The sequence below is a fragment of the Agelaius phoeniceus genome, chromosome 9 (assembly GCF_051311805.1).
Source record: "Agelaius phoeniceus isolate bAgePho1 chromosome 9, bAgePho1.hap1, whole genome shotgun sequence".
In the NCBI taxonomy this organism is placed as follows: Eukaryota; Metazoa; Chordata; class Aves; order Passeriformes; family Icteridae; genus Agelaius; species Agelaius phoeniceus.
In genome coordinates, this window is record NC_135273.1 from 10,833,215 (window position 1) to 10,860,944 (window position 27,730).

Here is a 27,730-nt window from a genome sequence, read left to right on the forward strand (position 1 = left end):
ATACAATCTAGTTCAGCCATCAGTTGTTGGCCTGAATAATTCTCTCTACTGCTTGAGTTACTGGTAAAGATGGTGCAGCATCTGTTGGGAGGAGAACACACTGATGATGTTAGAGGCTCCTTCTGTCTTTAAAATATATATGCCAGTCGAGTCCTTTAAATACCTCCTGGTAAAAAATGTGTTTCCTGTTGCTTTTTTAGCATGTGAGCTGAATGAAATGGGGACATCATCCTAATGCAGTTGCTTGCAAACTGCCACAAAATCAGAATACTGGGTGATGTGGCTCATAGCTGACAGTCTGTGAGGAGTTATTGAGGGACAGGTGGGAAGAAAGCTGAGGGTCATCTTCAGAATGCTTTGATGTGCTGAAGATTCACAAAAGCAATTGTTGTGTCAGGACCAAACCAAACATCTCTGCATGGCAGTAGCATGTGGTTCATCAGCAAAAGCAGCTGCAGAGCTACAGCCATCACTGGTGTTTGAAGCAGGTATCTGACAGCTTTATCACTCTGATGTGTTTCCATCAGCATTCAATAAGCACCAATTATTGGGTAGCCTTATTGATGGTTCTGCGTGTGTGATTAATGCATTGCCTGCAACTTAAAATGTTCAAAGTCTATGCAGCATCCTGTGAACTTTATTGCTTCAAGGATAGTTAAGCTTCTTAACAGTGGAACTTAGAAATAGATCAGAGATCAGGGTATCAGCCTGATCATGAGTATCAGCCCTGTAGCACATTTCTGTATGTTTTATTTTAGGAAAGAAATAGCATGCATGATTTCAGGTTCTTTTTTATACAAAACATACTGTTCTTTTAAATGCAGTTTAGAAGAGAAGAACCTGGTCCATTGTCTGATTCAGGGAATAGCAGTATGCCTCCCAACCTTTGGCTGCTCTGAAGAAGAAATGTCCTGTGCAGCAATTTCTTTAAATGCAGTGTACTTTGTTTGATACCCAAGTAAGCTTCACTGGATGCATGTGGGGAGCATGTGTCCATCCAAATCCCTGTTCATTCAATTTCATTCCTATTTTGAGATGTCTCTTTTGCCACTCTAGAAACTTCTCTCCCACTGTGATAATTTTTCACCCAACAGATAGAGTCAGGGGCAGAGGGGTGTAAAAGACCATGCCTATATAAACATATTCAATCTGAAGTCCTTCTCTGATGCACTAACCCCTTTTTTTTCTGCAGACTGTATAGAAAGCAAAAGAAATGCAAGAGAGATTTAAATTGGAGAAGTGCATCACCAAATTGCAGCAATCCATATGATGCCTTCCCTACTGCTCTTTGCTTTCCTGAAATTTTAGATCAGTTGAAAATATGGTGTTTCACAGTTTAATAATACTTGAAAAATGCTCTTATGAACAATGAGAACGATGACTGAAACCTTGTAGAAAACTAGAATTTCTTCAAATGCACCTGCATTTTTAGTAGTAGTAAAAGTAGTAGTGGTACAGTACAATTTATCAGCAATATAAAATTTAATCTGCATAAATGAATGAGAAGAAGGACTTCCTGGCATGTATTTCAAATAGTGTTGTTGCATCTTCAGAAAAAAAATTATCTTTATCCAGTTGGACTCTGTTATGTTTATAGTTAAAGCTAAACTGCTTTTGGGATGTTGCATTCCCTGGTGAATTTGAAATTTGAGGAAAAGAAAGATCTCTCAAAATATTTATATGGTTCACCAACGTGTGGCTAAGGTGCACTGGTGTTTGGAGGATTTTTGTATGTGAATAAATGGTGTGTGAAGGGGTAAGGGGGAAACAGCATGAATAACATTAATCATCCCATAGAAACACAAGGAAGTGTAAGAGTCAGGAAGTCAGCATAGGTGAAGAAAGTACCAGGAGCCATGACTAGTAGAAACCTTCTCATGGAATTAGAGGTGAATTTGAATCAAACCCAGTGCTTTCAAAGCTGTTCTGAGCTAGTTTTCCATTTGCATCTGTTATTTTTTTAGGTCAATAATGTAGTGTAGATTGATATCTTTTGCTCTGATTTGTGTCCAGGGAGAATGAGTTGCGAGTGCACAGAAACTGGAGATGAGAGAAAGAGCCTTTTTGTTTTTGAACATTAGACCAAAATTGGTAAACCCAGTCAACTCAGACTCCATGCTGTATTCCATTATAAAATGTTCAGGGGAAATCTCTAAAGTAAAAGAGAAATAATAGGAACTACTGATTTTCTCAAAGTATTTCCCTAATATCACTTCCAACACACAATTTAAATTATCCTTTATTTAGCCAGGTTTTGAATTTCTATGTGCATATTTTTTCTTGCATGAGATTAAATCATTGTCTAAAATTTAATATCCTCATCAGCATAGGAAGCACATGGAACTGTCACATGATTCAAAATCTGTATGTGGAGGAGCATCAGAATCAAATATTTATTCCAATTATTTTAAATGCTGAATGATGAAACATCATGGACACTCAGGGTCAGTTGTATCTGCATCAATCTGTAAAGGCACTAAAGTGAAGATGGAGGCACAAGACATTTCTCACATAACAGCTTTGGCTAGGAAAAGTAATCTGTTGAAAACATTAAGGGTGATGGTAGGTCTTGACTGGCATAATGACCCTTTAGATGGTGTTATATCAGAATGGGTGGGTCAAATAAAACTCAGTTATTCTTAATGGAAAATTTTGGAAACAAAACACGTTTTCTCCTTATATTTTATAGAATTTACTTGGGTTTTTTATACTGTGAAATGCAAAACAAAAAATTAGTCAAGTCTGAAGTTGGTGCTGGAAAGATTGGGAAATGAGAAGGGGAAAAGAATAATACATGGCAACTGTATGCTGCTGTTACCTGGATATCCCATAGCATTTCAAGGTGAAGCTTACACTATCCCTGTAAAATACATGAGCAGCTCTTGGGCTTCTCATACAGGCTGGGAAACAAAAAAGAGGGAGGGGGAGCATCATATCATGCCTGGTGTAGAGAAGGAAAGAAGTTCAGTTGTCAGATGTCAGCTTTCCCTACTCCCAGAGACAGTGGGGTCGTGTTGTGAGAGGGCTGGGGAATTGTCTCACCATTCAAAGGGTTTATTTGAATCCCTGCTCAGCCTCAGAAGGTGTTTGTAACCTCAGAACAGCCTCTTTTCTTTTCTTTTCTTTTCTTTTCTTTTCTTTTCTTTTCTTTTCTTTTCTTTTCTTTTCTTTTCTTTTCTTTTCTTTTCTTTTCTTTTCTTTTCTTTTCTTTTCTTTTCTTTTCCTTTGCATTTCTTTTCTCTTATATAAATGAGGTAGGTGGTAGGTTTCTACTTCATGGAATATTAAGATTTAAAAAAGCAAAACAAAGCAAACCCAGACTATTTAATGGTTGTTACACAATCTGCATATTACACAGAAAAATAAATGTAGAGGAGAAGAAGCAAGAAGAGAATTATTCCCTGATGAACAAAAGTCAAATCTGAGAGATCAATACAAGATTTGTACTTCATAACAGTTTTGTCTCCATGAAAACAGAAATGTCAGCTTGGCCCTCAGATGAAAACACACAATAAAATTGTAATAGGTTCGTTTTCTATCTGTGCTTGAAAAATAAGTGCAGCAAAAAACATTCTCTGACTTCATTCTAATAATGCAAATTGTCATCAGACAGCAGTGCTTGCCAAAGAAAACAAAATGTCATCTTTGAAGGGACTGCATGCACAAGGCTATCACAAGAAGTCCCAGGAGAGAGAGGGATTTTGTAACAAGAGCAAAATGCCGTGCTGGGTTTAAAAAATATCCATTCAAACACTACAGTTGCTAAAAGGGGAAAAATAATCCCAGCTGGATCATAACCGATACTTGACAGAAACATAGCCTTCAAAGACTTCTTTTTTTCCAGTACAACTGAATTAACTAGGTTTAAAAATTAATGATACTTAGAATAAAATATCTAAAAAAATCCTTACTGTAATTTTTTTGGGAGGGAGGTGGGGTGGTCATCCATAAGGTGGGGAATTCCCTCTTTGCTAAAGATACATTAGTGCTGCTTGTGCTGCTGTGAGTCAGTAAAGGCCAAAGCTGGTGCTGAGATAATGGCAGAGGATGAAAACCCTTCTTATGTCTGGTTATAAAAGTGTCTTATCAAAGACAATGAGAGCTTTGGATATGGGCTCCCAGGGAGCTGATGTTTCCCTTTGAGAGCTGTTGCCTTTTCTCACATGCTGACTCCAGCTCACTGGGCACTGGCTTCTAATTTAAACAGTCCAGCCCTGACAGTAGAATTGCTGGATCCGTTTCCTACCTTTGAAACAGACTGAGCAACTGTTGCATTTCTCCAAATTTTTGCCTGAATCATGTGCCCTGAATCTCAGGGCACAGATCAGGAGAAAGCAGGGCTGTCTGGGTGCTCTGCAGCATCACAGCCTCTGTTCTCGTGGGGGAGTTGGAGGATGCTCCAGGCAAAGACCCCTCTGGAGGAAGAGCTGTGCTAGAGGAGCCAGAGGGAAGCTGTGGCACCAGGGCTGTCAAGCAGTGGGACTGCAGGAGGGGAGGAAGGTGCTACACCAGCACAGAGAAAGAGGGAGGGGAGTATCACATCAGGCTGTGGTTAATTCATTCTGAGCACCGTTACTGTCACCAGCAAATTCAGAGAGGGAATAACCTGCTTATTAGGGAATAACAACTTACTAGCTGTGTTCAGGGAAACCAAAGAGGAGTAAGAGGGAGAGACAAAAAGTGGGAAAGCAAGATTCAATAAAATGACTTCAGCTGTGGGAACATCAGTGTCCCTGGAAAGCTTGCATCCTGTTTATCCCTGGTCTGGAAATACAGAGGTATTTGCTGAGTTTGGATTGTTCCTTGTTCTTAATTAAAGGATCACATGGGCTTTATTGAAACTTAAATTACTGCATGTCAAAGACAGTACTTAGCACAGAAGAAACTACCATGAAAAGAAAAACTTTGACATCAACGAGATAATAGATAGTAGCAATTGTTGTCATGTTTATATTTGCTGCAATTATAAAAAAAGGTCTAGAAATGGATTTTGAGTGTGAGGGAGGGAAAATGCTTCCTGTAGTGGTAAAGTTCTTGAATAGAGGACCTTAAATCACTTCAAAAAATGGTTCTTCAATGTTCTAAAAGATTTTATATAATTTCCAAAAAGAAAGGTGCTCCTTTGTTATAGTTAGTGTTTCCTAAAGTTTCAAATAAAAATGGATCTATAATCTTCTACTTAAGGAAAAATAAGACTCACTGAAATTTTAAAATTGGATGCTCTTCTAGCCACAGAACTAAACTGTTGTTCCCTCTTCTTACTCTTGTTATCTTCTGTCCCCTCCACCTTCTTCCCTCTCTCTTCTTTGACAAAGTTCAAGAGAAGGGGAGAGGAAAGAGGTGAATTTTTAGCTTTAATATTTCAAAGTAAATTTTAATAAATGCCAGTCTACTCTTTACTTAAAAGCTATTTCAATTAGTTTCTCCATGTTAAAAGTTTTTAACATAGGAAAGGTATGGGTATTGGAATCAATATCCAAATAAGTAGACCTCAATTTTTTTTTATATCCCAGTCTCATAATTCTTAAAATACATTCAAATCATCTTTTTGATGAACACAAAGCTTTTAATTCATCATTTTTTCTTTGAGTAATCTCAAAGACATCTGTCTTTCCTACCAATCCACAGCCACTTCATGTTCCAAAAAAATTTGGCATAAAGATTCAGATCATCTGCATTTTATGCAAAGTCCTTTAAGAGATGTCATGAAAAGAGAGATAATAGTTCAAAAAACAATTTTCAACATCTGACTTGCCAGAAAAGGGGACTGACCAAGTCTACCAAGCAAAGAAAGGAAGGGAAACAGGATGAATCTGCAAGAAAAGTGTAGGGCTGACTGCCTCTCGGTCCTTCCACATGATAAACTTGAAGCTAAATTAAGCAAAAGAAATAGCAGAACCCAAGTGATCCTTCCCTCTACTGGCCTTCTGAGAATTACTTGATGGCAGCACTTAGGGAGAGCAGCTGTTGGTAAGTGCTCTGTAACAGTAACATTTGTATATCATTCCACAAAGATATGACAGAGGATTTATAATACCTGTAACGTGCCTTTTTTCTGACCTTTCTCAGGCTGGTTTGGTATTTCTCATTGGAAGATTTCCTGAAATGATTGATGTATTTGGGTATTGTTTGCGTAACCAGACAAGGAGAAGGTGTCACGTTGTTGGCAGGAGAAGGACAAGAGCAGAGGGAGAATCACACACTATTTCTTTGGAACAAGTAACTTGTTCTGTTTCAACTCATCCAGTCCTGCAAGGGAGGTCCAGACATGTTAGAACATTTTTTGGTGCCAGATTGACAAAACTTCCTAAGGATGGCACTGCAAATGGAAAAACAATGTTCTTCTGAATATAATATCGAGGAAAGCAACTGGATGATGAATTTTCATTCAGGGCAGGTTGCTGGGTTTACCTATAAAGTGATCCCTCAGGTAATACCAGTTGTGTCCCATATCAAACATCCCAGTATTCTCTGTGCCAATAAAAGGTATCACAGACGTGTTTCAGCTCTCCCAGGTGTGTCTCTTCAAGACTGAGACGAATAGAAGTCCAAGTCACTGTCTCAGAAGTGGTAAAGGGTTTTTCAGGTTAATTTCTCTAGTATCTTTGTGTTTCACTGTGATTCATGACTGTTTGTTTTGTCCACAGTTATTCAGTTCTGTGGAGTTTGGCAGAAGATGGCTGCTTCTTCATGAGGGAGTTACACCCAACAGGTTCTACTGGTAAGAGCAAAACCCTCTTCCTGATTCCCTTGACACAACTTCCCCACACACACAGAGGTGCTGGAATGAAGTCTTGATGGCAATGTGACTGAATACAGTCTGCACTGCTGATTTGTTGAGATTAATTTAGAACTGGTATGAAAGGGGCATTATGTGTTTAAACAACATTGGAATAGTGGGTCTTTGATCTAAGAGTCATGCAGAACTGAAATATGCTGAATAATAGTCTGAACAAAGCATTGATTTGGGTGGGAGAATGAGTTCAGTTCTCCCATCCCAAATCAGTTCATTCTGGTCCTGCTACATTTAAGGGACAAAGCCTGAAGTCTTGGAGGACACCAGCATTTCTGCCACAGACAGACCTGCTCTAGTGGCTGGTGTTGTGTTTTTAATTACTGTTAGACCTGCTTAGCCCTTGAAAGTGAGCATGTATCCTCTAGACTGAAATCAGAGTAACTTTGACTCTCATGCAAAAGAAAGCTGAGAGATGAAGAAGACACAGAACATTTTTTCCCCCTGCAAACATGGTTGTATAGTCCAAATCAAATCTAAGGTTTTCTTGTGTTTTGGTGTAAATCTGTGGGGTTCTCATCAATTCCTTATGGAGGCATTAGTCTGCCTGTGAGCAGAAATGGCCTTGTGTCCTGTGAATATGCCTTTAGAAGAGAAGCTTTTGGTAAAATAGAAATCTTAAATTGGGAGGAGCTGAACCAATGATTAAAATGAGACGGTCATGGTAGTTTCTAAACTATAAATTTATGTCAAACACACAGGTTTTGAACATAGCAAGATTCATGAGTGGTTCAGTCAAATATTTTCTTTTAATTTATAAAAGAAAGAAGAGCTCTAGGTCAAATTTACTTCTAAAGTTGAATTTATATTTGGACTGCAAAGGATAGACCAGAGATTTTGTTTGCTGCTTCTGCTTTTTAATCCTTTCTCAGAACCTGTATTAGCTGAAACTAATGCAAGCTAAATTCCATTTTTAACTTAAATTCATTGCTGTGGGAGTGTCTGTATAGATAGTCACAAGTGTGTTTATATCAATATTTCTTTCCTGCAGGACTCCTAACAGGGTCTCAAAATGTCAGATGCAAACACAGAGCTCTATAAATCTTCTGTTTTTTTCTGGGCTAATAAAAGCAGAAACTCATAGAAATCTGGTTGCCTTGTCATTGAGACATCCAACAAAATTGTAATTGCTCAAGTGGCTCAGAGGGCTGAAAGGACCGTCCCAGTTTCTGGACCCCCATGTCCTGTATAGTACTCCAAGCCTTTTGAGGTTTCCTGTCATTGTTTACAGTTCTGTTTTTTTGTGAAATGAGCTAATGGATGCCTGCAATAAGAAAAATGAAGAAGTTATAATTTTCCCTTTCTGTGGAGCTCAAATTTGAGGGCCTCTTAGAACCTAACAAATAAGAGAACCTAGGCTTGGAGCTTCAAAGACAAACAGCAAGTTAAAAGATGAAAAAATGTTCCAACCACCCATCCAATTTCCCTACAGCCATTCACAAAGCATGAAAATGCAAGCCTGTATTTTCACCTTGAACAGAATGCCCCTTGCATAACACACCTCAGTGTAAGCTAGACTGTACTTTTGCTGTCAAAAGTGAGAATAATAAAACTTGTGGAGGCACTGTTGCATCTCATTCTGGCATAATAATGACAATCATAATGACCCTAGGACAAAAGAATAATTTCAGCTGCAATTCTATGGACAATGTCAGTCTACAGACACATCCACAGCAGAAGGCAGCTGTGCCTGTGTGATTGAGAGCACCACAGAGAGCAGCACTGAGCTTTAATATGCATTTCCATTCTGTGCAGCCAGGTATTAGAGGATCCAGCAGCACTGAAATGCTGAATCAGAAGGGAAGCCCTTTGCACTCCAGGCTTGGTCACAGTTGGCAAAAGGGAACTGGGGCCTAAGAGAGTGCCTGAAGTACAGTTGAAATCCAGATTTCTGCAGCACCATCTCTGTAGCCAGTGCTGGTATACAAGTTGGGTAAAGCCTTGCTCAGTGCCCTGAGATTTGTTGTTGGCTGGGCTGTTTTAATTTATTATTGTGTATTTTGGCTTGTATGTAGAGTGTAATCAACCTGAAAAGTGAGAAGACTGACTTCACTTATTCTTACGAGCAGAAATAAATAGTGAAGTAAAATGTCCTGAAGTCACAACTTAAAGCAGAGTGTGGGGATACTCTCTCCTGTTCCTGGTGCTTTATTGAAATCAAATGGCTTTGAAGGGATCAACCAGGACACAGCTGTACTGGGCAGAGAATGAGGGAAATATTCTGATATCTGAGGAATGCTGAGGAGTTACTTTTGTGCAGATTACTTCCAGTACTCTCTAAACCAGGACTTCTCTAAACTTGGAAGACACAAAGCAAGGCCTCTGGCATCAGGCCTTCCTGAGGCTGCGTTTAGTTACGCTGCTTGTTTTGACAGGGAAGGTGCACCTGGAAGACTTTAAAGACTTTTACATGGGTTTGAATGGTTGATGAAAGGAAAAAAATGCATTTTCCTCATTGCTCACTGATATTTTCATTGCCATTTTAGCTTGTCATGTTGTCTTGTAAATAGCTTTTGGGTCACTCAAAAGTCTTGTGAATAAACTCCACTGAGATTGCTAGTTTTAGTCTTGAGAAGGCTCTACCTGCAAACACTGCCAGAGAAGCTATAGTGTCTTTTACAGCTGCATTTCTTGTATCTGTTGCCAAGAGAATTTTCTTCTTTATTTGCTTATTTTTGGCTGCTTTGTGAAACACCCCTTCCTCCTACCACTCCAGAGAAATTGAAACCCCTGAAGAAAAACAGTCTGATGATGCTTACTACATAACTCTGAGCAAACACTCTGTAGACACAACTCAGTTCCTTGTAGGTCACATGTACTTTTTATTCTTTCATCCTCTGTTTCATAAAGAGGAGACATTAATATGAAAATAGAATGTGTTTTATTCAAAGCTCTTCTGTTCCCCCTTTTCATTCTTCCACCTGGAGCTCCAAGTGATGCCCTGACATCCACATGTGTGATGAAAGAGGTGTAGTGCCACTCTGTGAAAGGAGATGTCAGGTGGGAGATGAGAAAATGAAGTCAAACCTTTAAAATGAGAGGTGACTGGAGACTTCTTGGCTTAAAAACGTCCATCAAAAACCAAAATAAAACAAATGTTGGAAAAAGAGATCTGTAATTTTCTACCTCATTAAAATATTGTTAGGACACACTTGTGGCTGGGCAGGCTTTAGTGATGGGCTGCTCTGACTGGCACCTCTGATAATTTCTGTAATTTGGGTATCTCACACATCTGTTTGCATAATCTAGGGATGTGGAAATGGTGTACTGAAGAAAATGTACTCCCCTCAGAGAGTCAACCACATATGGTGTGTCAGGTGGAGACTTGGAAGAATCCACACTGCATACAGGCAGTGTATGCAGTGACACAGCAGTTCTGTACTCTATCAACAATTTTCATGTTTGTTATTATTTTTCCAATAGCTTCTTGAGATTTTGCTGTTCAATGTACTGTGACAGAAAAATGCATGGAAGTTATCAAAGTACTTTGTAATTCTGGAACTGTGTGCTCTGTGAAAATACCCTAATTACTAGGAAGGAGTATTCTAAGCAATATTAATTCAGCAGTGTAATACAGAAACAAGTTGATATACATGGATTATTGCTGATAGCACAGTGTTTACCAATGTAGTTGGCATTAGGGAAAGAGAATGCAGTAGATCCTGGTTAAAAGAGTTGGCTAAAAATGCTTTATTTAAATACTTCTGAGTTTATTTTTGTGATACTTGGTGATTTTTGGTATACACTCCTATTGTGAAAATTTTGCTGGTGTAGATGCTGATTTGTAGTGAATATAAATGTGAACACAATTGGTGAACCAGTTGCACTGGGTTGCTTTTTTCTTCCTTTTTTAGAGTGGTTCAGTCATCTAGTCAAAGTTCAGTAGTGATACTTTGTGACTTGCAAATCCAAACGTCCATGGCCAGTAGTTGCAGTAAAACTGCTCAAAGTGCATATAGTCCTATATGGCCAAAATATAAATTTGTTGGTCATTAAAAGCCAGGTTTTTATTCTGGTCCTCAGATCAAGTCATGCCTTCCACCAGAAATTATTTCCTTAAAGTCAGTAAGTCATTAGAGCTGGGCCAAAAAAAAAAAAAGTAAAAAAAAAGTAAAAAAATCATTAAAATTTGTCAAAATGTAATAGTTTTTAACAAAATGAGATGTTTTTCTGAAAAGATTCTCATCTAATTCTAATCAAAACTTAACCTTGAGAAACTTGGAAGGGGAGGAAAGAAATAAAATCAAATAATAAAAGTGTCCTATAAACTAACATAAAATGAACAATAGAAAAGCCCAACCGGTAAATTAGGTCATCAGATTACAATCATTATCTCTACCAGTGGTATTGATTTTATTTTCTACTTGAGTGTTGCACCCAGACAAGCAAGTAGGAGAAATACAAAAATAATAGCACTCCTTACTTCAAGAAGATTGGAAGGCTGTAATAACAGGAGGGCTGGAGCACCTCTCCTGTGAGGCTGAAGACCTGGAGATGTTCAGTCTGGAGACCAGAAGGCTCTGGGGAGACCTTAGAGCACCTTCCAGTGCCTGAAAAGGGCTACAAGAGAGCTGGAGAGGGTCTTTTGCCAAGGGCATGGAGTGATAAAACAGGGTAATGGCTTCAAGCTGGAAAAGAGCAGGTCTAGATTAAATATTGGGAGGGAATTCTTTATTTTTGGGGTGGTGGGGCATTGGCGCAGGTTGCCCAGAGACGCTGTGGAAGTTGGAAGTGTTGAGGGCCAAGCTGGATGGGGCTTTGAGCAGCCTGATTTGTGGAGGGTGTCCCTGCCTGTGGCAGGAGAACTGGAACTAGAGATGATCTTTAGGATCCACTCCAACCCACATGATTTATGATTTCCAGTAGCATCACATGTCCACAATGTTAATGATTCCTTGAAGAAATGAAAGGAGATATGTCAGTTTGGTAAGAGATGCTGCTAGGTCTCCTCTTATGTTTTTCTGAGTATGAGCAGAAGAAAATGGAGGCAAACACTGTAAAATAGTAAGCCAACTAAACCTTTCCATCAAATAATACAAAATATGCACACACACTGAAAGGGAGAAAAGCCTGTAAGCAGCTGGGAGGACAGATAAGTAGATAGGGCTATATTTGTGTTTCTTTTATGAGTACTAGCAAAGAAAGTTCATCTTCACAGTATAATTATAGAGTATATATATTTTCTTTTTCAGAGGAGGCTGGAGACTGTATTTTAAAGGCTCTGACTGTGTTCACTGGAGCAGCTGAAAGAGCTGAAAATCAAGGGGATGAGGTGTCAAAGCCCTGTTAAAAACTTCATTATATTCAAGCACCTGGAGCAAGCTGGGTGCACTGTCCCAGTGTTTCTGTCAGTGCTTGGCTTGGTGGGATTTGCACGCCCACCCAGGTGGGCTGAGGCAATTTAAATGCCTCAGTGCCTGGGCTGTTTACAAATGATGCTGTGTATGGCTGAACAAGACCTTTTAATCACTGCAGGGCAACTGCTGGAAGCGGATGGGAAAGATGCCAATCAAAGTGCATTGTGACAGCCTGTCCAGAAAATCATCCACTTGATCTAACACACAAGCCTTATTCAGTGAGTTGAAGGGAAGAAATTTAATTTAAAATGTTTTTTCATAGCTTAAATATGGTGGTTATGGGAACATGCCAGAGAAACCCACGACAGTTTTCAGCAGGTGTGAATGAAGTAAATGCTCATCTGATTAAGCCTTTTGGGACCCAGTCTGGTTGATGCATCTGGTTGGTGTGTTTTAGTTTTCCCAATTCAGCAGCTATTTCTTAAAAAATCATCCAGAGATACTTTATAAAGGAGTACAGACTCCCATGAGCTTCAGCTTTTCTACATCATCCACTTTCCCTCATTAATGTTCTGCAGAAGTAGGCAGGCATCCATTCACCATGTTCAAAATCTCGATTTGGGGGCTGACCAGTGACAGGAGCCTGCAGTGCTGTGCAGGACCCTGGAACCTGCCTGTCTCCAGCAGGCATTGGAATAAGCAGCTGCTTTCTCTGTAAAGGACAGACCTTGAGAAGGTGAAGCAGTGCACAGGTAAATCAGGTGTGGATTTGTCTAGCTCTGTGTCAGGAAGGTTGCACTGCTGTGTTCTCTTGTATGTTTAATGAGCAGCACATTGTGTTACTTTCCCCTCCTGCTCTACACGACTTGCTGGCCTCCTCCAGAGCTGCCTGACTGGGCCACAGCACTACAAGGTGGGAGAGACATGGTCTTAACACAGTAGGAAATTGTGATCCTATTAGCTGTACTAGCAGAGAAGCTGTAAATCAGGTAGGTTCATGATAACAAGGAGGGAAGCTCAGAGGCTGTAACTAGAGGGTAGTTTCCTCCTCCTTTCACTTCAAACCAGCTTGAAGTCTTAAGTTTCCTGCATTATATGAAAAAGAGAGGATTGAAGGGCTATGGTAAAATCAGGATCTAGTCCTGGTTAACTGAATTTTATCCACTTAGTTTAGATCCTCATTTTAAGACATTCCTCCCACCCTATGTTACCAGCAATAGGCAGCTGCCTCCTGAGAATTTGCATCCATCTATTTCAGAGTTTTAGCTAAGTTTCCTCTCTGGAGCATCCCACAGAGAGCTGTCACAGCAGCAGGGGAGAAGGCTTCCTTTGGTGCTGCCCTCAAAGCTGTGGGGTGTGTAGACAGCAGAGTGTGGAAGGGTGTGGGTCATTATGCACTAGGGCTCTAAAAATGGTGGATGGTGAGAGTAAAAGTGACTCCCCACAGCCTGAAAGTCTCACCACTACCCCCAGTTACCTACTCACCTATTTCAGTGTTAGCAGCAACAGCCACCTGCTTTTCTGGGTCAGTGCTGTGAGGTGGCACAATTAGGAGAAGTTGGGCTTTTCTCACTGCACTGCTGTTTTCTATTGCTTCTAAAGAAAGGGTGACAAACTGACTAAAGCAAACCATAGCACGGATTCAGCCCAGTGGCTGCCAGTTGAATTGCACCAAATTGTATCATTTCATGTGATTGTACTATGTGGGAAAGAATAGAGGTGTAGCAGGGAAAAACTAATTAAATTATGGTCAGGGGAGATTTATTAGCCAGATGTAAAGAAATGAATTGCTGATTTATGCCTATCTGGAATCTGTCCATGTTTCTAAAACATGTCAGGAGGATGTGGTTAGGAGATGTTAGAGCTGAAAAGCAGTCTTTAAAGTATGTTCCAGGAATAGTAAAATCTGTGAAATTTCACATAATAGGGACTGAACTAAAGAAACCACAAGAATTACCTCCCACACTAAGCTCTCTGGGGCAGATTCGCTGACCTCTGCAAGCAAAAAAAGGAACAGAGAGTATCTGCAAAGTCCTCATGGAGTCAATATAGTAGTAAAAGAAAAAGGAGCCTGGAGGACTCTCAGGCTCTATTTTTGTCTCTGCCACATAGCAACTCTGTGATCTTGGTCAAATCAATGAGGCCCCTGTGCTCTTGACTAATCAGTGAAGTTTATCTATAAAGCTGAGAACAAAAATTTTCCTCAGCCCCTATTTCTAACTTGGTCTTCTTGTCTTGTACTTTTCCATAGGTCTTGAACAAATCAGTACCATGCAGGGAAGGTTACTTAAAGGTTGATTGTCAAGTGCTTTTGTATCTTTGGACAAAAAACTCCCTGTTCAGAGCTACATGTTACTATTTTTATGAATGGCAATTAGAATTTAGTGTTATAGAAACATCAGTGGGACCAAAAAATTGATGCTGCCGTGGACAACATGAGCATCATCCACTGTTGTTGTTGTTTTCATTCTGTCCTTTAAAACAAAACCAAAAACCTGCCATTCAGTGAGCTGGAGGAAGGTGTCAATTTTTTAACATGAAGTGACAGGATATGTCCAGAGGCAGTGGAGGAGCTGGTTTTGCATTGGCAAGATTTACGATAAGGGATTCGCATGAGTGCTGAGGCTAAAGGAAGATAAATCCCTAAAGGCAAATTCTACCAATAATTGAATTACAAAGCCATTATCATGTGCTGAACAAAGCAACTTTATGGCTTTATTGTGACAGGATAAAGCTTGTTAGAATATTTATGCTCATAGGACAACTTTGGCATAAGGATCTCTAGGAGTGCATTCCCTCTCCCACATGACTGTTGCAGCTAGTTAGTCTTTCTGTGTAATGCAGTGTATGTGGAGATGGGGATTTGCTGAAATTGGGACTAGAGAGGAATTGCTGAGGGTCAGGAGGCATCTTAGATATACAGCCTGTTAAGAACAAAGCCATCTGTGGAATGCAGCTGAGGCACATGAGCATTTTTCATGCTGAGTAGTCAAACTGGATTTTCCAAGCAGTGCCACTTTTCTGTTTGTCATTGCACTGCAGCCACATCTGAGCTACTCCCACTCAGCCCTGATAATCTCAAAATGGCCAGAACTGTCTGGATCTCATTCCATCCACCTCAGTGGAAACAGGCTGTTATGTCATTTGTCTGCCAGCCTTTCCTGCATGAACAAATCATACCTGCTTACCCCCAAAGCAGGTGAGGTATGCTCACAGGAGCCCCAATTCTGCATTTGGTCACTTCCTCTGAGACATGGTAAAGCTGCATAAAGCCTCTGTGTCCATATAAAGAATGAGGGACATTCTCACTGGTTCTGTCTGTGAAAAGGACATGGTAGCATTTGGCATTCTGGGCCATTTGCATCAAAGATTTTGTAAAATAACAATGTCTGCTACTGCCTGTCTTAAAAGATGTTTGATCTTGGCTGCTGTGAGCATGTATGATACAAGAAATACATAAGAAAAGATTGCCATTGAGTTTCTTGTGTATATAGTCCCAGATACAGTGTGTCTGTGTCTGAAGTCAAGCATCCAAAACCAAAGGCACCCAAAGCTGCTTTCCAGAATGCACAAATCCTTGAGATGCAGCCCTTAGCCCTTATTGTCTGGTATTTTGAGTTCATTGTTTATGAAAAAATGGTAGTTTGAAATTAGGTGCAGCAAGTAGAAGCTTTTGCTTTCTTCACAATGATGCCTTTTTGCAGTTCTGAGTGGTCTGACTGCATTGCAAGCCTCATCAGTTCCCAGATCCATAAACAATTGCTTTTGTCCCTAGAAGTGAAAAAAGATAGAAGAGGTGGAAACCCCAGGATAACAGGGTCTCTATTGAATTTTCTTGGCTCAGAGGAGCTGACGGGCCAAGGAAGCCAAGGTTTTAGAAATGTTTCAGACAGAGAAGATGGCAAGGGGTTGGTCACTACAGAAATATGCCAACTAGCATTTACTGTGCAGTGGGCAGTGCCAGGCTGCTTTTGTTTAGTTCAGCCTAGTTCCAAACCAGGGGATGATTTGGGGTCTTTTCTCTGTGCCGCTTCTCACGGTGGATGTAGAATCTGCATTCAGAGCAATTACTGTGCTGCAGCCAGTGGTATCGATTTGTGAGGCTCTCAAGTGCAGATAACTACTTAGCAGGCTTGATAGTGATTAAAATTTTAGGAAGCAACTTTGTAATAGGACCGTGGGGGTCCTAAATTTTTCAAAATGTAAGCATCTTCAGTGTAAAGGCAGTGGGGTTACTGCCTTGCACTCTCTTTGGCTTTTCTAAATCCTCCTTTTCCCAAAAGATTTTTTTTTCTTTTTCTTTTCCTTTTTCTTTTTTCAAAACATCCAGACAATTATACCCACAAAACACTTAAAGTTAATCACAAAAATACAATAGGCACCATTCAACAGAAAGCGTTGCAAGGATATCCCTGGTGTCCTTAAGTTTCTGGGAGTATTACAGAAAGCCTGAGATTAAAGGGACGGACAAAGGACATGCTGGCATTTTACCACAAAGTGAAAACATAGACTGAGGCAAGAAGAAAAGTTTGTGGGTATATGAGTGTTTGGTCTTTGAGAGTAGATGCTGAAAGGGAAGAATAGATTTGAGAAATATGAGAAGAAAGCACTGCCAGCATAGAGAACAGAAGTTGCTCAGAATAGGGAATGGGAAATTTGGGACTATTGTTTATTCTTAGAGAGATTTCTGAGAGAAGTCAGTAGCAGAGGGGGTGGGTCCCAGAATGTTGTTGATCTGTTCTTTGTAGGGTGCTTGGTTTATCAGCTGTTGAGCACACAGCACTGTTCCAAGTCTACCTTGGGAAGCAATGCATTGCCCATGTTGCATTGACTGTGTGCACACAAGATAATGAGGTACAGTGGGCACTTGCATTAAGTTACAAACACTGAGTTGGAGGCTTTGGTGCTCTCTTGGGCCCGTCCAGCATGTAGTTTCCTTCTTCCACATGTGAAGCTTGGTTTTTTTTTTGATCATTCTAGCTTTGGTTTAAGAACCTTCCAGTCTGGTCAGAAATGGAATTTCTTTGTAATCAGTTATTCATTCTTTTTCGTATTGACACCATGGGTTTAAAACTGTTACTTAATTCTCAGTCTTGCAGAAGTACATTGACTTTCTCAGCTTCCAAGGATAATGCTTTTGGTTTTTTCCCCGGCCATGAAGGAGACAAGAAAACCCAGTGATAGAATAGCTGGATGTTTGTGTAGTGTTGTGATTGATTTGGTTGGCATACTAAAAATTCAAGAATTCTGATATACATCCTACAGTTCCTAGCACCTTTTTTCCAGTAGATGCTTTAGGAACAGATTGTCCTATGGATGTGAAAGGATATGTCTGTCTTCCTAGAGAGAGCGTGTTCTCAGGGGCTGTACAACCAAAAGCACAATATTTATCTCCTGTACATGCTCACTGTGGTCAATATTACATTTCTGAATGTCTCCTAGGCTTTTATATGTCCTAGAGTAAATAATAAGGCTGATGTAAGCTATATAAAACATTTCTCAGAAAGAGGACTGCTCAGGGCATTCAATTACCCCTTTAATTGCAATCCATATTTCATCTGTAATTTGTGTTTTTAAAATTAGATATTAAACATATTTCAGGTCTGTTGTGTTTCCTACTTTGGGACCTTTATGTGATCACATGTGGGTGTCTGTAGTGTGGGTGTCCAGACATGTTAAATTCAATGGAGAGAAACAGGCCTTTCTAGGATGAATTCTCACAAAGTCATATCTAACACTGTTCAGCTGATCCAGAGTGAAAACTGCCTATTTCATCTCTCTGCCTGCAAAGAGAGCTGGGTGTGATTAGTTCAGAGTTAAGTATCTGTGATGTACAGCTGGGTAAGATGAATATTACTTTATGTGGCTTTTCAGGTGGTATGGAGAGATGTATAAAGAAATATCCCAGGGCTTCCATGGAACAAGATAGCTTGATCCAAAAAAATGTGACATTACAAAAATGCTGGTCAGCAAGCTCTCAGCAGAATCCAGATAGAAGTGATATGTTTCTGGCTGTCAGCTCTGTTCAGTTAATAATGATTTGAGCAGATGTGTATTTGTATTTTTCTTGTTCTTTACAACTGATTTTTCATGTTGGCATTTAATATTATGGGCCTGACCATGGCCTTGTGCTGTCACAAATAAAGTCAGTTGTATATCACAGCAATGAAATGTGTGTTTACTAATGGAGGGAGAAAGATCTGACAGATAGGAAGTCATGGATATGGCTCTTGACTATACCTCAGATGTCCTATTTGACTTTAGGAATTTCCTCCTCTGGACCCTACTTTTCATTTTTGTCATCACATTTCTAAGTTGCAGGGGTTAGGAGACATCAGAAGAAGGAAGTCCTGGAGGTTTGTCACCAGCTGTTTTTCAGCTGGCCTTGTTCTGTACCCCCTTGGGACAATTGATGGCTTAATTCTACCTTGAATTGAAGCTCCTTCAGTCCCAATACTGGCTGAGACTAAGTAATATGCAGGTGAATACTTTCAGGGCTTGAGGGGTCCAGATCTTTATATGCTGCTCTTAAGGCACCTAAAAGTTTGATGTAAATTGTGGCTCATGAAATTGGCTGTCTTTGCCTGAGAAGATGCAAAAGGTGTTTCTCTTGGGGTTAGAATAACACTGTGAGGAGGAAATTCACAAAACACCTGAGTGTAGACTCAAGTGCTTTGCTGGATGAGCACCATTGTTGCACTCTTGAGAGACAAAATATTCAAATTTGTGGATTCTATTCCTTGTTTCTTTGGAGAGGTCACATCCCCATGGAGGTGTGTGAGATCAGGAGGAGGAATGGACTGACAGAGCTGTACTATGTCTTCTGCAATAGCCCAGTTCCAGGTGGGCTATTCCAATATTCCAGTTCCAGTATTTAAATCCCACTTAAATAAACAAAAATAAAAAGGAGTTATGCTAGCTTTGTCCTTCTGCAGATTTTTTAGAGCTGTTTGTCACTGGCATCTGTCTCTCTTGAACTGAATTGTAATGAGCAGGCCCCACATTTTGGCCCTAAATCTGCTGGTCATAGCAGGCCTAATAAAAATTCCGTAAGAGAGTGCTTCCTTCCCCCCTCACTTGGTGCCAATTATCAGGAAGCAGAGATTTTAAGTGGAAGTTGAATGTTTAAGGAAGTAACACCTTGCCATAAACTTTATTAAAAATGGAGAAGAGGTAAAAGCAATGCTGGTTCAGAGTATTTTCTGAACTTCAGTCCCCAGCAAAGGAGAACAAAACCTTTTCTAGCTAGTGAGTTGCTATATATTTTGTCAAGCAAAGGTAAGGATTAATCAGGACACAGCCTTGTTAACATTTTTATAATAGTTATTAGTTAAATCACATGATGATTAAGTACTGGAGGTGCCTCTGATTGCAGTCAGTGGGAACTGAATTAAGGTCTAAATCACTGTTTGAATCTCTCTTCTGATTTCCTGAAAAATAATGAGGGTTTGAAGAGAACATCTAATTTTTCTATCACTGGAAATGAATGTGTGTCTTCCCTCATGCTTCTATTAACCAGGAGGTCAGGCAGCTGACAAGAAACTGGTTGTTTAACCCTCAGCTTTAATCCAGGATTGTGCCTTGGGTGATAGGATCAGGACCAGAAACAAGGCAGATTGTCAGAGATGGTGCTGAGCAGCTCTACAGTGGGATTGGCACATAGAGCAGTTGTGCATCTTTCAGGCTGTCCATCAAACCTCTGCCCCTTTGGAATCTTCCAGGGAATTGATGAGGCCACCAGTGCCAGTCCAGGGGAACCTCAACAATGATTTTTAATTCCATAAACTCCTTATCTGCAGTGCTCAATGTCTTTACTTTGTTACTTGTTAATTCAGAGGGAACAAACAGTGATTTTCAATGTGACACTTTTATTAATGGAATACTGTTTTTATTAGATCAGAAGTGATAAAATGTCTCAGGATAAAATGAGGTTTTAAAACTTCTTAATTAATGAGGGAACATTGATCATTAAGAGTGTCAATTAAGCAAATGTGCATAAAATGTCCAATATAAAGGAACAGCTATAATTAGTATGCTGGCAAATACTATTATCCCATCAATTAAAGTCTTCTGTATTCCACCCTGAACTGAAATGCATCCTTCTGACCAAATAAGGAGGAACATCAAAATTTCAAGTGCCAACGAGAACAGGAATGGGTCTCCAGGTGGAAAGAAGTGAAGGGGTTAGAAATAAACGGCTCATAAGTACAATGGCATTTATTAGATAAAATAGTAGAATTTCTTTAAAATATTTAAGCTCATTTTGGGGAAAACTCCAAAATTCTTTCAAAATTATCAGTTCTTATTTGTGAGTATGATTTTTACTCCTTTGAAAGCAATATCTCAGCCTTTCATGGTATATGTTGTTTTCAATGCCTTTGTCTCCATCTGCCTTTTACAGGTCTATGATGGGGAATGGCAGAGAGCCTGACCTGGTGCACCTGGAGGCAAGGACAGTGGATGGTCGTAAGTACATCAGCTTCTAAATATTGTGGTATTCTGGGCTCTCCTCATATTCTTGTAACCACACAATACAACAGTAGAAATCTCACTTCTTTTAGTGATTCACTTATGTAGTACAAGGAGTTTGGCTGTTCCAATTTAGGTCTGTCAGAAGAGAAGCCTTTCCAGCAAGGCAAAAAGTTGGGTTAACCAGGCTGTGAAAGGAACTGAGGCCATGGTAAGGAGGAATATGTGATAAGCAGTAACTGGAGTTACTACACACAACACTTTGATTTCTTCTTACATGGTTTTTATTGATGGGAACATGACACTGAAGAGAAGTTCCTGGGTCATGAAGTCTAGCTGCTGTTTGTTCACACAGTACATAGCATTACCTTGTCCATAGCTTCATAGTTTTAGCAGACCTGGGATACTCTGCCTTAGTTACTACCTTTGAAATGACCCAATTAGAAACCTTTTAATGACCAGTCTGAGTGTGCTCTTCACTGTTACTGCATGTCCTGTCATTGTCCTTCACTTTCATCAGCTCCTTTCCCTCCCTGCTTTGCCTCTTGAGGTGTTTTTTGTTGTTTTTTTTGGGTTTTTTTTCCCTATTCCAGGAGCCTCCTTTACCTGCAACTCCAAAATATTTTCCTAATTGGCTGTAAATTCTCTCAGGCACACTCAGCCCCCTGCTGGCCTTTTCTCCTCCCATCCAGGCTTTGTCAGGTTTATCTTTGAGCTCCACTGCCTTTGCAGATCTTTCTCCATGGATTTCTTTTCCACAACATTGAATTGCCTCAGGCAGGCGTCACAGTGAATGCCCAGCTGCCAGAGATCCAGTCATTTTAATTCCATATTGTTTCCTCAGTAAATAGCAGTTTTCCTGCAACATAACAGGAAGGTTTATACTATTTGCAGTACAGAAGTATTTATAATGCCTTCAATTACTTACTTTTTAAATTGATAAGGTTCCCCCTTGAATTGTACCCTCAGATGCAGTGGTGCTACTTAAAATGTGCATTTTGTCATTGGAAAATTAAAAAAAATCTGAAAATTTAATTGTAAGGTATTCTGCTTTTTAACTTAGGAAATTTAACTTGAAAGAGAACTTTTTGGATTATGACTTTTGATAGTTGCAATAGAAACCATAAAGTTTTAAAGGTCTTTTCATTTCAAGATATGTAGGATTAGTGACAGTGAAAGAATGTATTATCTCTATTTCTTATAATTTGTGATCTATGATTATTATTTCTCCTCTCAATTTCTCTTACTTGATGTGGCAGCAAGGCTGGGAACATGAAGCTTTCTATTTCTTGGGGCATGCTAAAAGGAAATATTCCAACAGGGCAGTGTCCATTTCAGCACAAAACACTGCTGTTAGAAGTCATTAAAAACTTGAGGTCATTGAGATGAAGCACTACACATGATGTTTAGGGAGTTGTATTCTGGTGATGTATTTGAGGGATATTCATCTCCCAGTGGGCAGAGAACAACCTGAGTACAGGGCTCTCCTTGCTAGAGCACCAGTAACTCTCTGTCTGCTCTCTGATTATGGTCTGTCAGAGCACTTAATTTATTGTGCTTATGTAGATAATGTAAAATGTTTGCAAGGACCAAAACAAGAGCTCCTCAGCAGGCATAAACCAGTACAACTTCAGTGGCATTGATTTACAGCTGCTGAGGATCTGGCTAGCAACCTTGTTCTTGAGTGCGCCTTCTCCCTACTTTTTTCTTTTTTTGTTTTTCCTCTTGGGATCCAGAAAAAATGTGGACTCCTGAACACACTGTGTCTCATCAAAGTAGGGTGCAGGTAATGATGAGCAAGCTGAGTACAGCCTGCTCAATTTATTTCTATTTGTGGAGACAGATCTGCAGGGCTAATTGCTGCCTTTTATGGTTTTCATCCTGTTGTGTAAGTTATGGAGAGCACCATGCAAATTTTCATCTTGTGGAATGTGATGCTATTGTTTGTTTTTCAAAGGCTTCAGGCCCAATCCATATCAATCTGGGGCTGAAAGCATGGTGGTAAAACTGATTTTTCTGGTTGGAAGAAGTTCATGTGAATGTTATCTCACATTTCCATTTGTACGCTTGGGTGTCCCTGGTGTTTCGCTTTGATTTTGGAACATGATCAAAGACAAGCCAGCAAAGTCAGCAGGAACTGTGATTTTTTTTCTTTCTTTTTTTTTGGTCTGGCTTCAGGGCAACACCCCAGTAAGACAATTAATCCCCTCTGGTTCTTAATCACACGATAAGCTTCTCTTTGTTACATTCAGCACCACAACCAGCGGGCAGGGTGATGGTGGAAGTTAAATCTAGGTTTGCTCAAATGCAACCTCAAGTGCTTTCAGAAGGTATAAACTTAATGACACATAGGGGTTCAGGTTTGTGAAGAATACACAAGATCCTAAAATTAACAGGCTTATCTGATTTGAGCTTGGTAGGGTTATCCCAGTAAGGCCTGATTCCAGCTAATTAAATGGGAGGTAATTTTTATTCAGGTAGTGCCTACTGAGAAATCCAGACTGTTGGTGCAAATTAGAAAGATGGATTCCTACAAGGCATTTGGAGACTAACTGGGTACCCACTGGCCCTCCAGAGAATGGCAAAACTGACTCAGGGGATGTCTGAATGACAGTTTCTATAGACAGTAAAACAACTATTACATTTATGAGGCATGCCTTTGCTTTTGTAGATAAGAGACCAATTTATTTAAAGTTTTTAATTTTTTTTAAAGTGTGGATGAAAGAAGCTAAGGGGTTTTCTAATGTGCTGGCAAAGATTTAGAGAGCTCCTGATATTTAAAAAGTAGTTTTGTTTCCTTTGCTTTTCTTCTGCTGTCCTGATTTACATAGCAGTTTTTCCTACTGAAAGATAATTTAGGTGCTGCTGTGATGCAGGTTAAGACCAAAGTCTCACCTGGGGCCAGCAGGCGTGTTCTGCTTGCTGATCCACAGGAACTGAGCATCTGGCCAAAAGTGCCTGAATCACAAACTTGCACTAGTACTTTAATTTCTGTTTTCACAGGAAATTGCTGGGAAGAATAAAACAATCACTGTTGTGGAAAAAATGAGTAGGCAGCCTAGACTGGCAGTCTTTTCCTAATGTAGCTACAGTGGTGAATTAATTCCTGTAGTGCCCTAAACCTGTGCAGTGATTTTTTTTTTCCTTTCCTGGTTGTGATTAGTTTTTTTCCTGATCATGATTAGTATTTGTCCTGGAGAATGACATCTGCTAGTTTCTTTCATTATAGTTTTATGCCAGAAATAGTGGAGGATATACTTTGCTGTGTAAAGAAAGATTTCTGATGCTGACGTGCAATGAAGAAAGAGTAGCAGCAGGATAAAACCAGATTTGTGAGTAGTTAGTAAATGGGATGGTTTCGTTTCACTGATCTTCATTACTGGTTAATTGCTTTGCAGTTGCTGAGTCCTGGAGAGTTGTGAGCATATTCCCATACCATGCATGTTTCACAAATCAACATTCAGACCAGATGGAAGTGGATAAAGAACAGTCATTTCTTGTGTTTCTCAAAAAAAAAAAAAAAGATTAAAGTACAGGAGAACATATATTTAAACTGTGGAATTCATTGCCATGGAGGTTGTGAATGCTGAAGATGTACCTGCACTGCTAAGGCAACCTAGGCTTGTTTTATAAGTCACTGAGGGAGAGGGGTTACAGGCCTGGGTCTTTCAGTGACATAAGTCACTACCATGTTCTTATGGGTCATTAGTTACAGGATGCCAGTCATGCTTCAAAAGCAGAAACTGTCCCTAATGTCTGAGTTGCTCAGTAATGAGCTGGGATGCTCCACAGAAAATCTGTGAGAAAAACACATCATTTACTACATTGTATAAAACTCCTGATTTGTCCCCAGTGGGTTAATTGATAGAGGAAAAGACACATTCCTCAGTGAACTAAAGACAAGAAAAATATAAGTTATGCATTTGCAGAGTAGAGTGACCATTTTCTCTGACTCTCCCTGTGATCTGATAAGGTTTTGAGAAGACATAACTGCAAGCTTACACTAGGAAGCAGTGGATGTCAGGGTTTGATATTTAATCCAAAAAAAGCACTTGTCAACAAAATATCCTGAAGAAAGTCACACTGCTTTAGGAAGGAATCTAAAACTCTCCTGTTTACTTTTTCAGAGGCCAACCAGCCTCCAGTAACCACCAATAACCTTCCTTCTCCACCAGCTGAGCCGAGAAATGTCTCTGGGACTGGTTGGATCCGTTTACGTTGAGAACATACGCACATGGTGCTCAAGATAAATGGAAAAAACTAAAATATTTCATGACACAGCGTCCCCCTGGCTCTTAACATTTTCTGTGTTAGCTTTTGCAATTCTCTTTCACCACCGAAACAGATCAATTTTGTCAGAGATTTCCCTTACAAGATGTCTCTTCCGTTGTGTTCTGTGACTTTTCTTGCTTCCTCTTTAGAAATAGCTGCTGTTCCCTGAGAAGATTCCTACTCTGGGTGTCTAAACCTGTCAAAAATGAATGCATCTGGGGGTGTAAGAGCTGGGAGTTGCTATGTTCTTCTCTCCAGGCACAGTGTGACTTTGTTGTTGTATATTAAAAACAGCAGCTGTTGTTGGAGGTGAGGGTTCTGGAAATGAAAAGCATAATGTCCTAATTACCTATGGCAGGGAAAACATCTGTGTGAGAAAACTAATGAAATTAATTCCAGAGCTTAGCAACTGAATACATTAATTGACATTAATTAATGCTAAATTACAAACCTCTGCCAATGAAGTCACATGAAATGTCCGCGAGAATGAAATGGAAAAAATCCTTGAGTTAATGTGAACACAGAAAATCTTCCCCTAGGAAAAAAAGTGAGAACCAGGCACTGCAAGAAGCCTGCTTTTCCTTCTTTCTGTCTCCTGTAGCAAAAGGAGCTTTTCCTGTTGTGCACATCTCAGTGTTTGGCTGTTTGGGAGATTAGCTTAAGCAATTTCAGTGCTCTGCCCTTTAGTAGTTATTACTGGCATTTTAGAATTGAAGCCATGGAGAATTGCACTGTAAAAGTTCACAGGAATTGCCTTGGTAAATCTTCATCAATGATACAATCACTGCTGCACAGACTCCTGTGATCACAGCAGAAATAGGGATAGTCCCCATTCCTCCATTAAAGCAAAATCCAAAAAACCTCAGTCTCCTCTAATGGATGTCAACCTGGCCTGCTCTTTAAAATCTCTTGTGGAGGAGATTCCTTAATCCCCCAGACTTTTTACAGCTCAGGTGGCAGTATAGGACCATTTCAACTGAGGCTGCTTTGCTGAAGCCCAGGATTGGCACATATTTCACCCAGGAACTTTGTTGTGGCAGAGTGGGAGACCCCTCCTGGAGTTCTGTGTGCAGCTCTGCAGCCCTCAGCACAGTAGAGCCATGGAACTGTTGGAGCAAGTCCAGAGGAGGCCACAAAGATGATCAAGGGCTGAAACATGTCTGCATGTGAAGGCTGACACAGCTGGGCTTGCTCTGCCTGGAGAGGAGAAGGGTCCAAGGAGACCTTATTGTGACCTTTCAGCACTGTTAGGACAAGGAGGGGACGTGCTGACCACTCAGCACTGTTGGGTGGTGGAGAGACTGTGTCCCCCTGTCCCCCTTTTCCTGGCTGCAGAGGAGCAGAGGGCTGAAAGGCTCTGAAAGGGAACTTTTCTGAGCTCACAAGAATGAGCAGGCTGGGAATTATGTCGTTCCCTGCCCTCTCGTGGCTAATGTGGAAAAAATCATGTCCCTCTGAAGGGAAATACATTTCGATCATGCTGCCCAGGCTGTGCTCATTAATGCTTTGCAGTGAGCTGCAAAAGCATAAAATGTTATAAACAGCAGCAACTAATAATACATAGCACTTAGTATATTCCAAGAACCCTGCAAATGCCGGAGAAAAAGAATCATCCTTCATTGAACTTTCCTGAAGGTTCGTTACCCTGCGTGTCTGTTTCCAACAGAAGTCAACAGCCCTTAGAAGCAAGGAAAGAAATGTCAGCTGATAGATTTTAATTAAAACCAAGATTAAATACAAGATGGTAAAATTCCAGCCATTTCTATTTCAGTGTAAAATGCTATTTCTCTGATCTCAAGGTGGTAATTATATCAAAGAAGGGGCTGTGTCTCTCCAAGGAAAATGATTAGAAGTACTTCTAACATTAAATGCAATGTAGTGTTTCTATCATGTAAGTACTAATGTTAAAAAGCCAAAATTGTTATTTGTGTGGATCAGGTTTGTCATAAAACAAAGTGCAAATTCATAATGAATCTGGAAGAGTCCAAACAGAGTACTGAGAATCTGGTTCTGTATTCTAGGGTAAATTGTCCCCATGAAGAAATTCAAATTGTTTTTCCTCAGGTGACAGATTATGAGATTGGCACCTTGCAGTGCTTCAGAAGAGGAGGTGGGGACATCCCACATAGTGACAGTGGATGAGATGGCTGGCATGGCTGTGAGATGGATGGCTGCATTTAGCCATTTAATTTGAAGCTGCTAAGACTTCTAGTTACAAGAGAGTGTGGAATGATTGCCCAGGTCTGCCAGAGTGCATCTACCTATGCTGTCACCAGCAAAGTAGGTAAAAGCCCTGAACAGGAGTTGGTCTGAGGTACTTTCCAAGTTGATCTGAATACTCTACAGAGTGTAAGTGCTGTAGGAAATACAGAGATGCATCATAGAAGGTTCTCCCTTGGTAAAAATGCATGGCTCTGACATCTGATCTAGGGCAGAATGAAAGAAATAATGGGAGGTTGAGGCAGGTAAAGAAGGAAGGCTATTAAAGGAAGAAAGTAATCAAGGATTTATGAAGGATGTAGGGGAAAGAAGGGTTGTGTGGTGTTGAATGGATGGTGTCAATTCACTTCACATGGATCTGGGAAGCAGAAGTGCCACCTCAGCAAACAGGTTTATGACAGTAGGAAGAATCTGCAATCAGGGTCTCAAGTGTATCATTTTTGTTCTTTTCCTTTCAGATGCTCAGTACATCACCTGCAAGATGCAGAACTGCAGTGAAGCCACTCGCAGCAAACCCTTTCCAGGCTACATTGACCATAACTCCCTGATCGTCCAGGGGGATTATGTCTTTGTTCAGGTGCAGAACACCCTCCTCTCTTATGTATTCTACTACTTTATATTATATTATTCTGTCTTCTATTAGTTTTTCTTGCATTCCTTTGCATGTGTGTGCATGTGT

General features: G+C 40.1%; 1 protein-coding gene across 3 annotated transcripts in view; it reads left to right on the top strand.

Annotated features, from left to right (window-relative positions):
- SORCS1 (sortilin related VPS10 domain containing receptor 1) overlaps positions 1-27,730 on the top strand; it is a 259,953-nt gene that overhangs the window by 162,082 nt on the left and 70,141 nt on the right. For all 3 annotated transcript variants that reach the window (XM_054637007.2, XM_054637006.2, XM_077182900.1), the window contains exons 5-7: positions 6,648-6,721; positions 20,492-20,556; positions 27,510-27,628. In XM_054637007.2, coding sequence (XP_054492982.2) covers positions 6,648-6,721; positions 20,492-20,556; positions 27,510-27,628 — 258 coding nt within the window. The remainder of the gene's footprint in view (positions 1-6,647; positions 6,722-20,491; positions 20,557-27,509; positions 27,629-27,730) is intronic.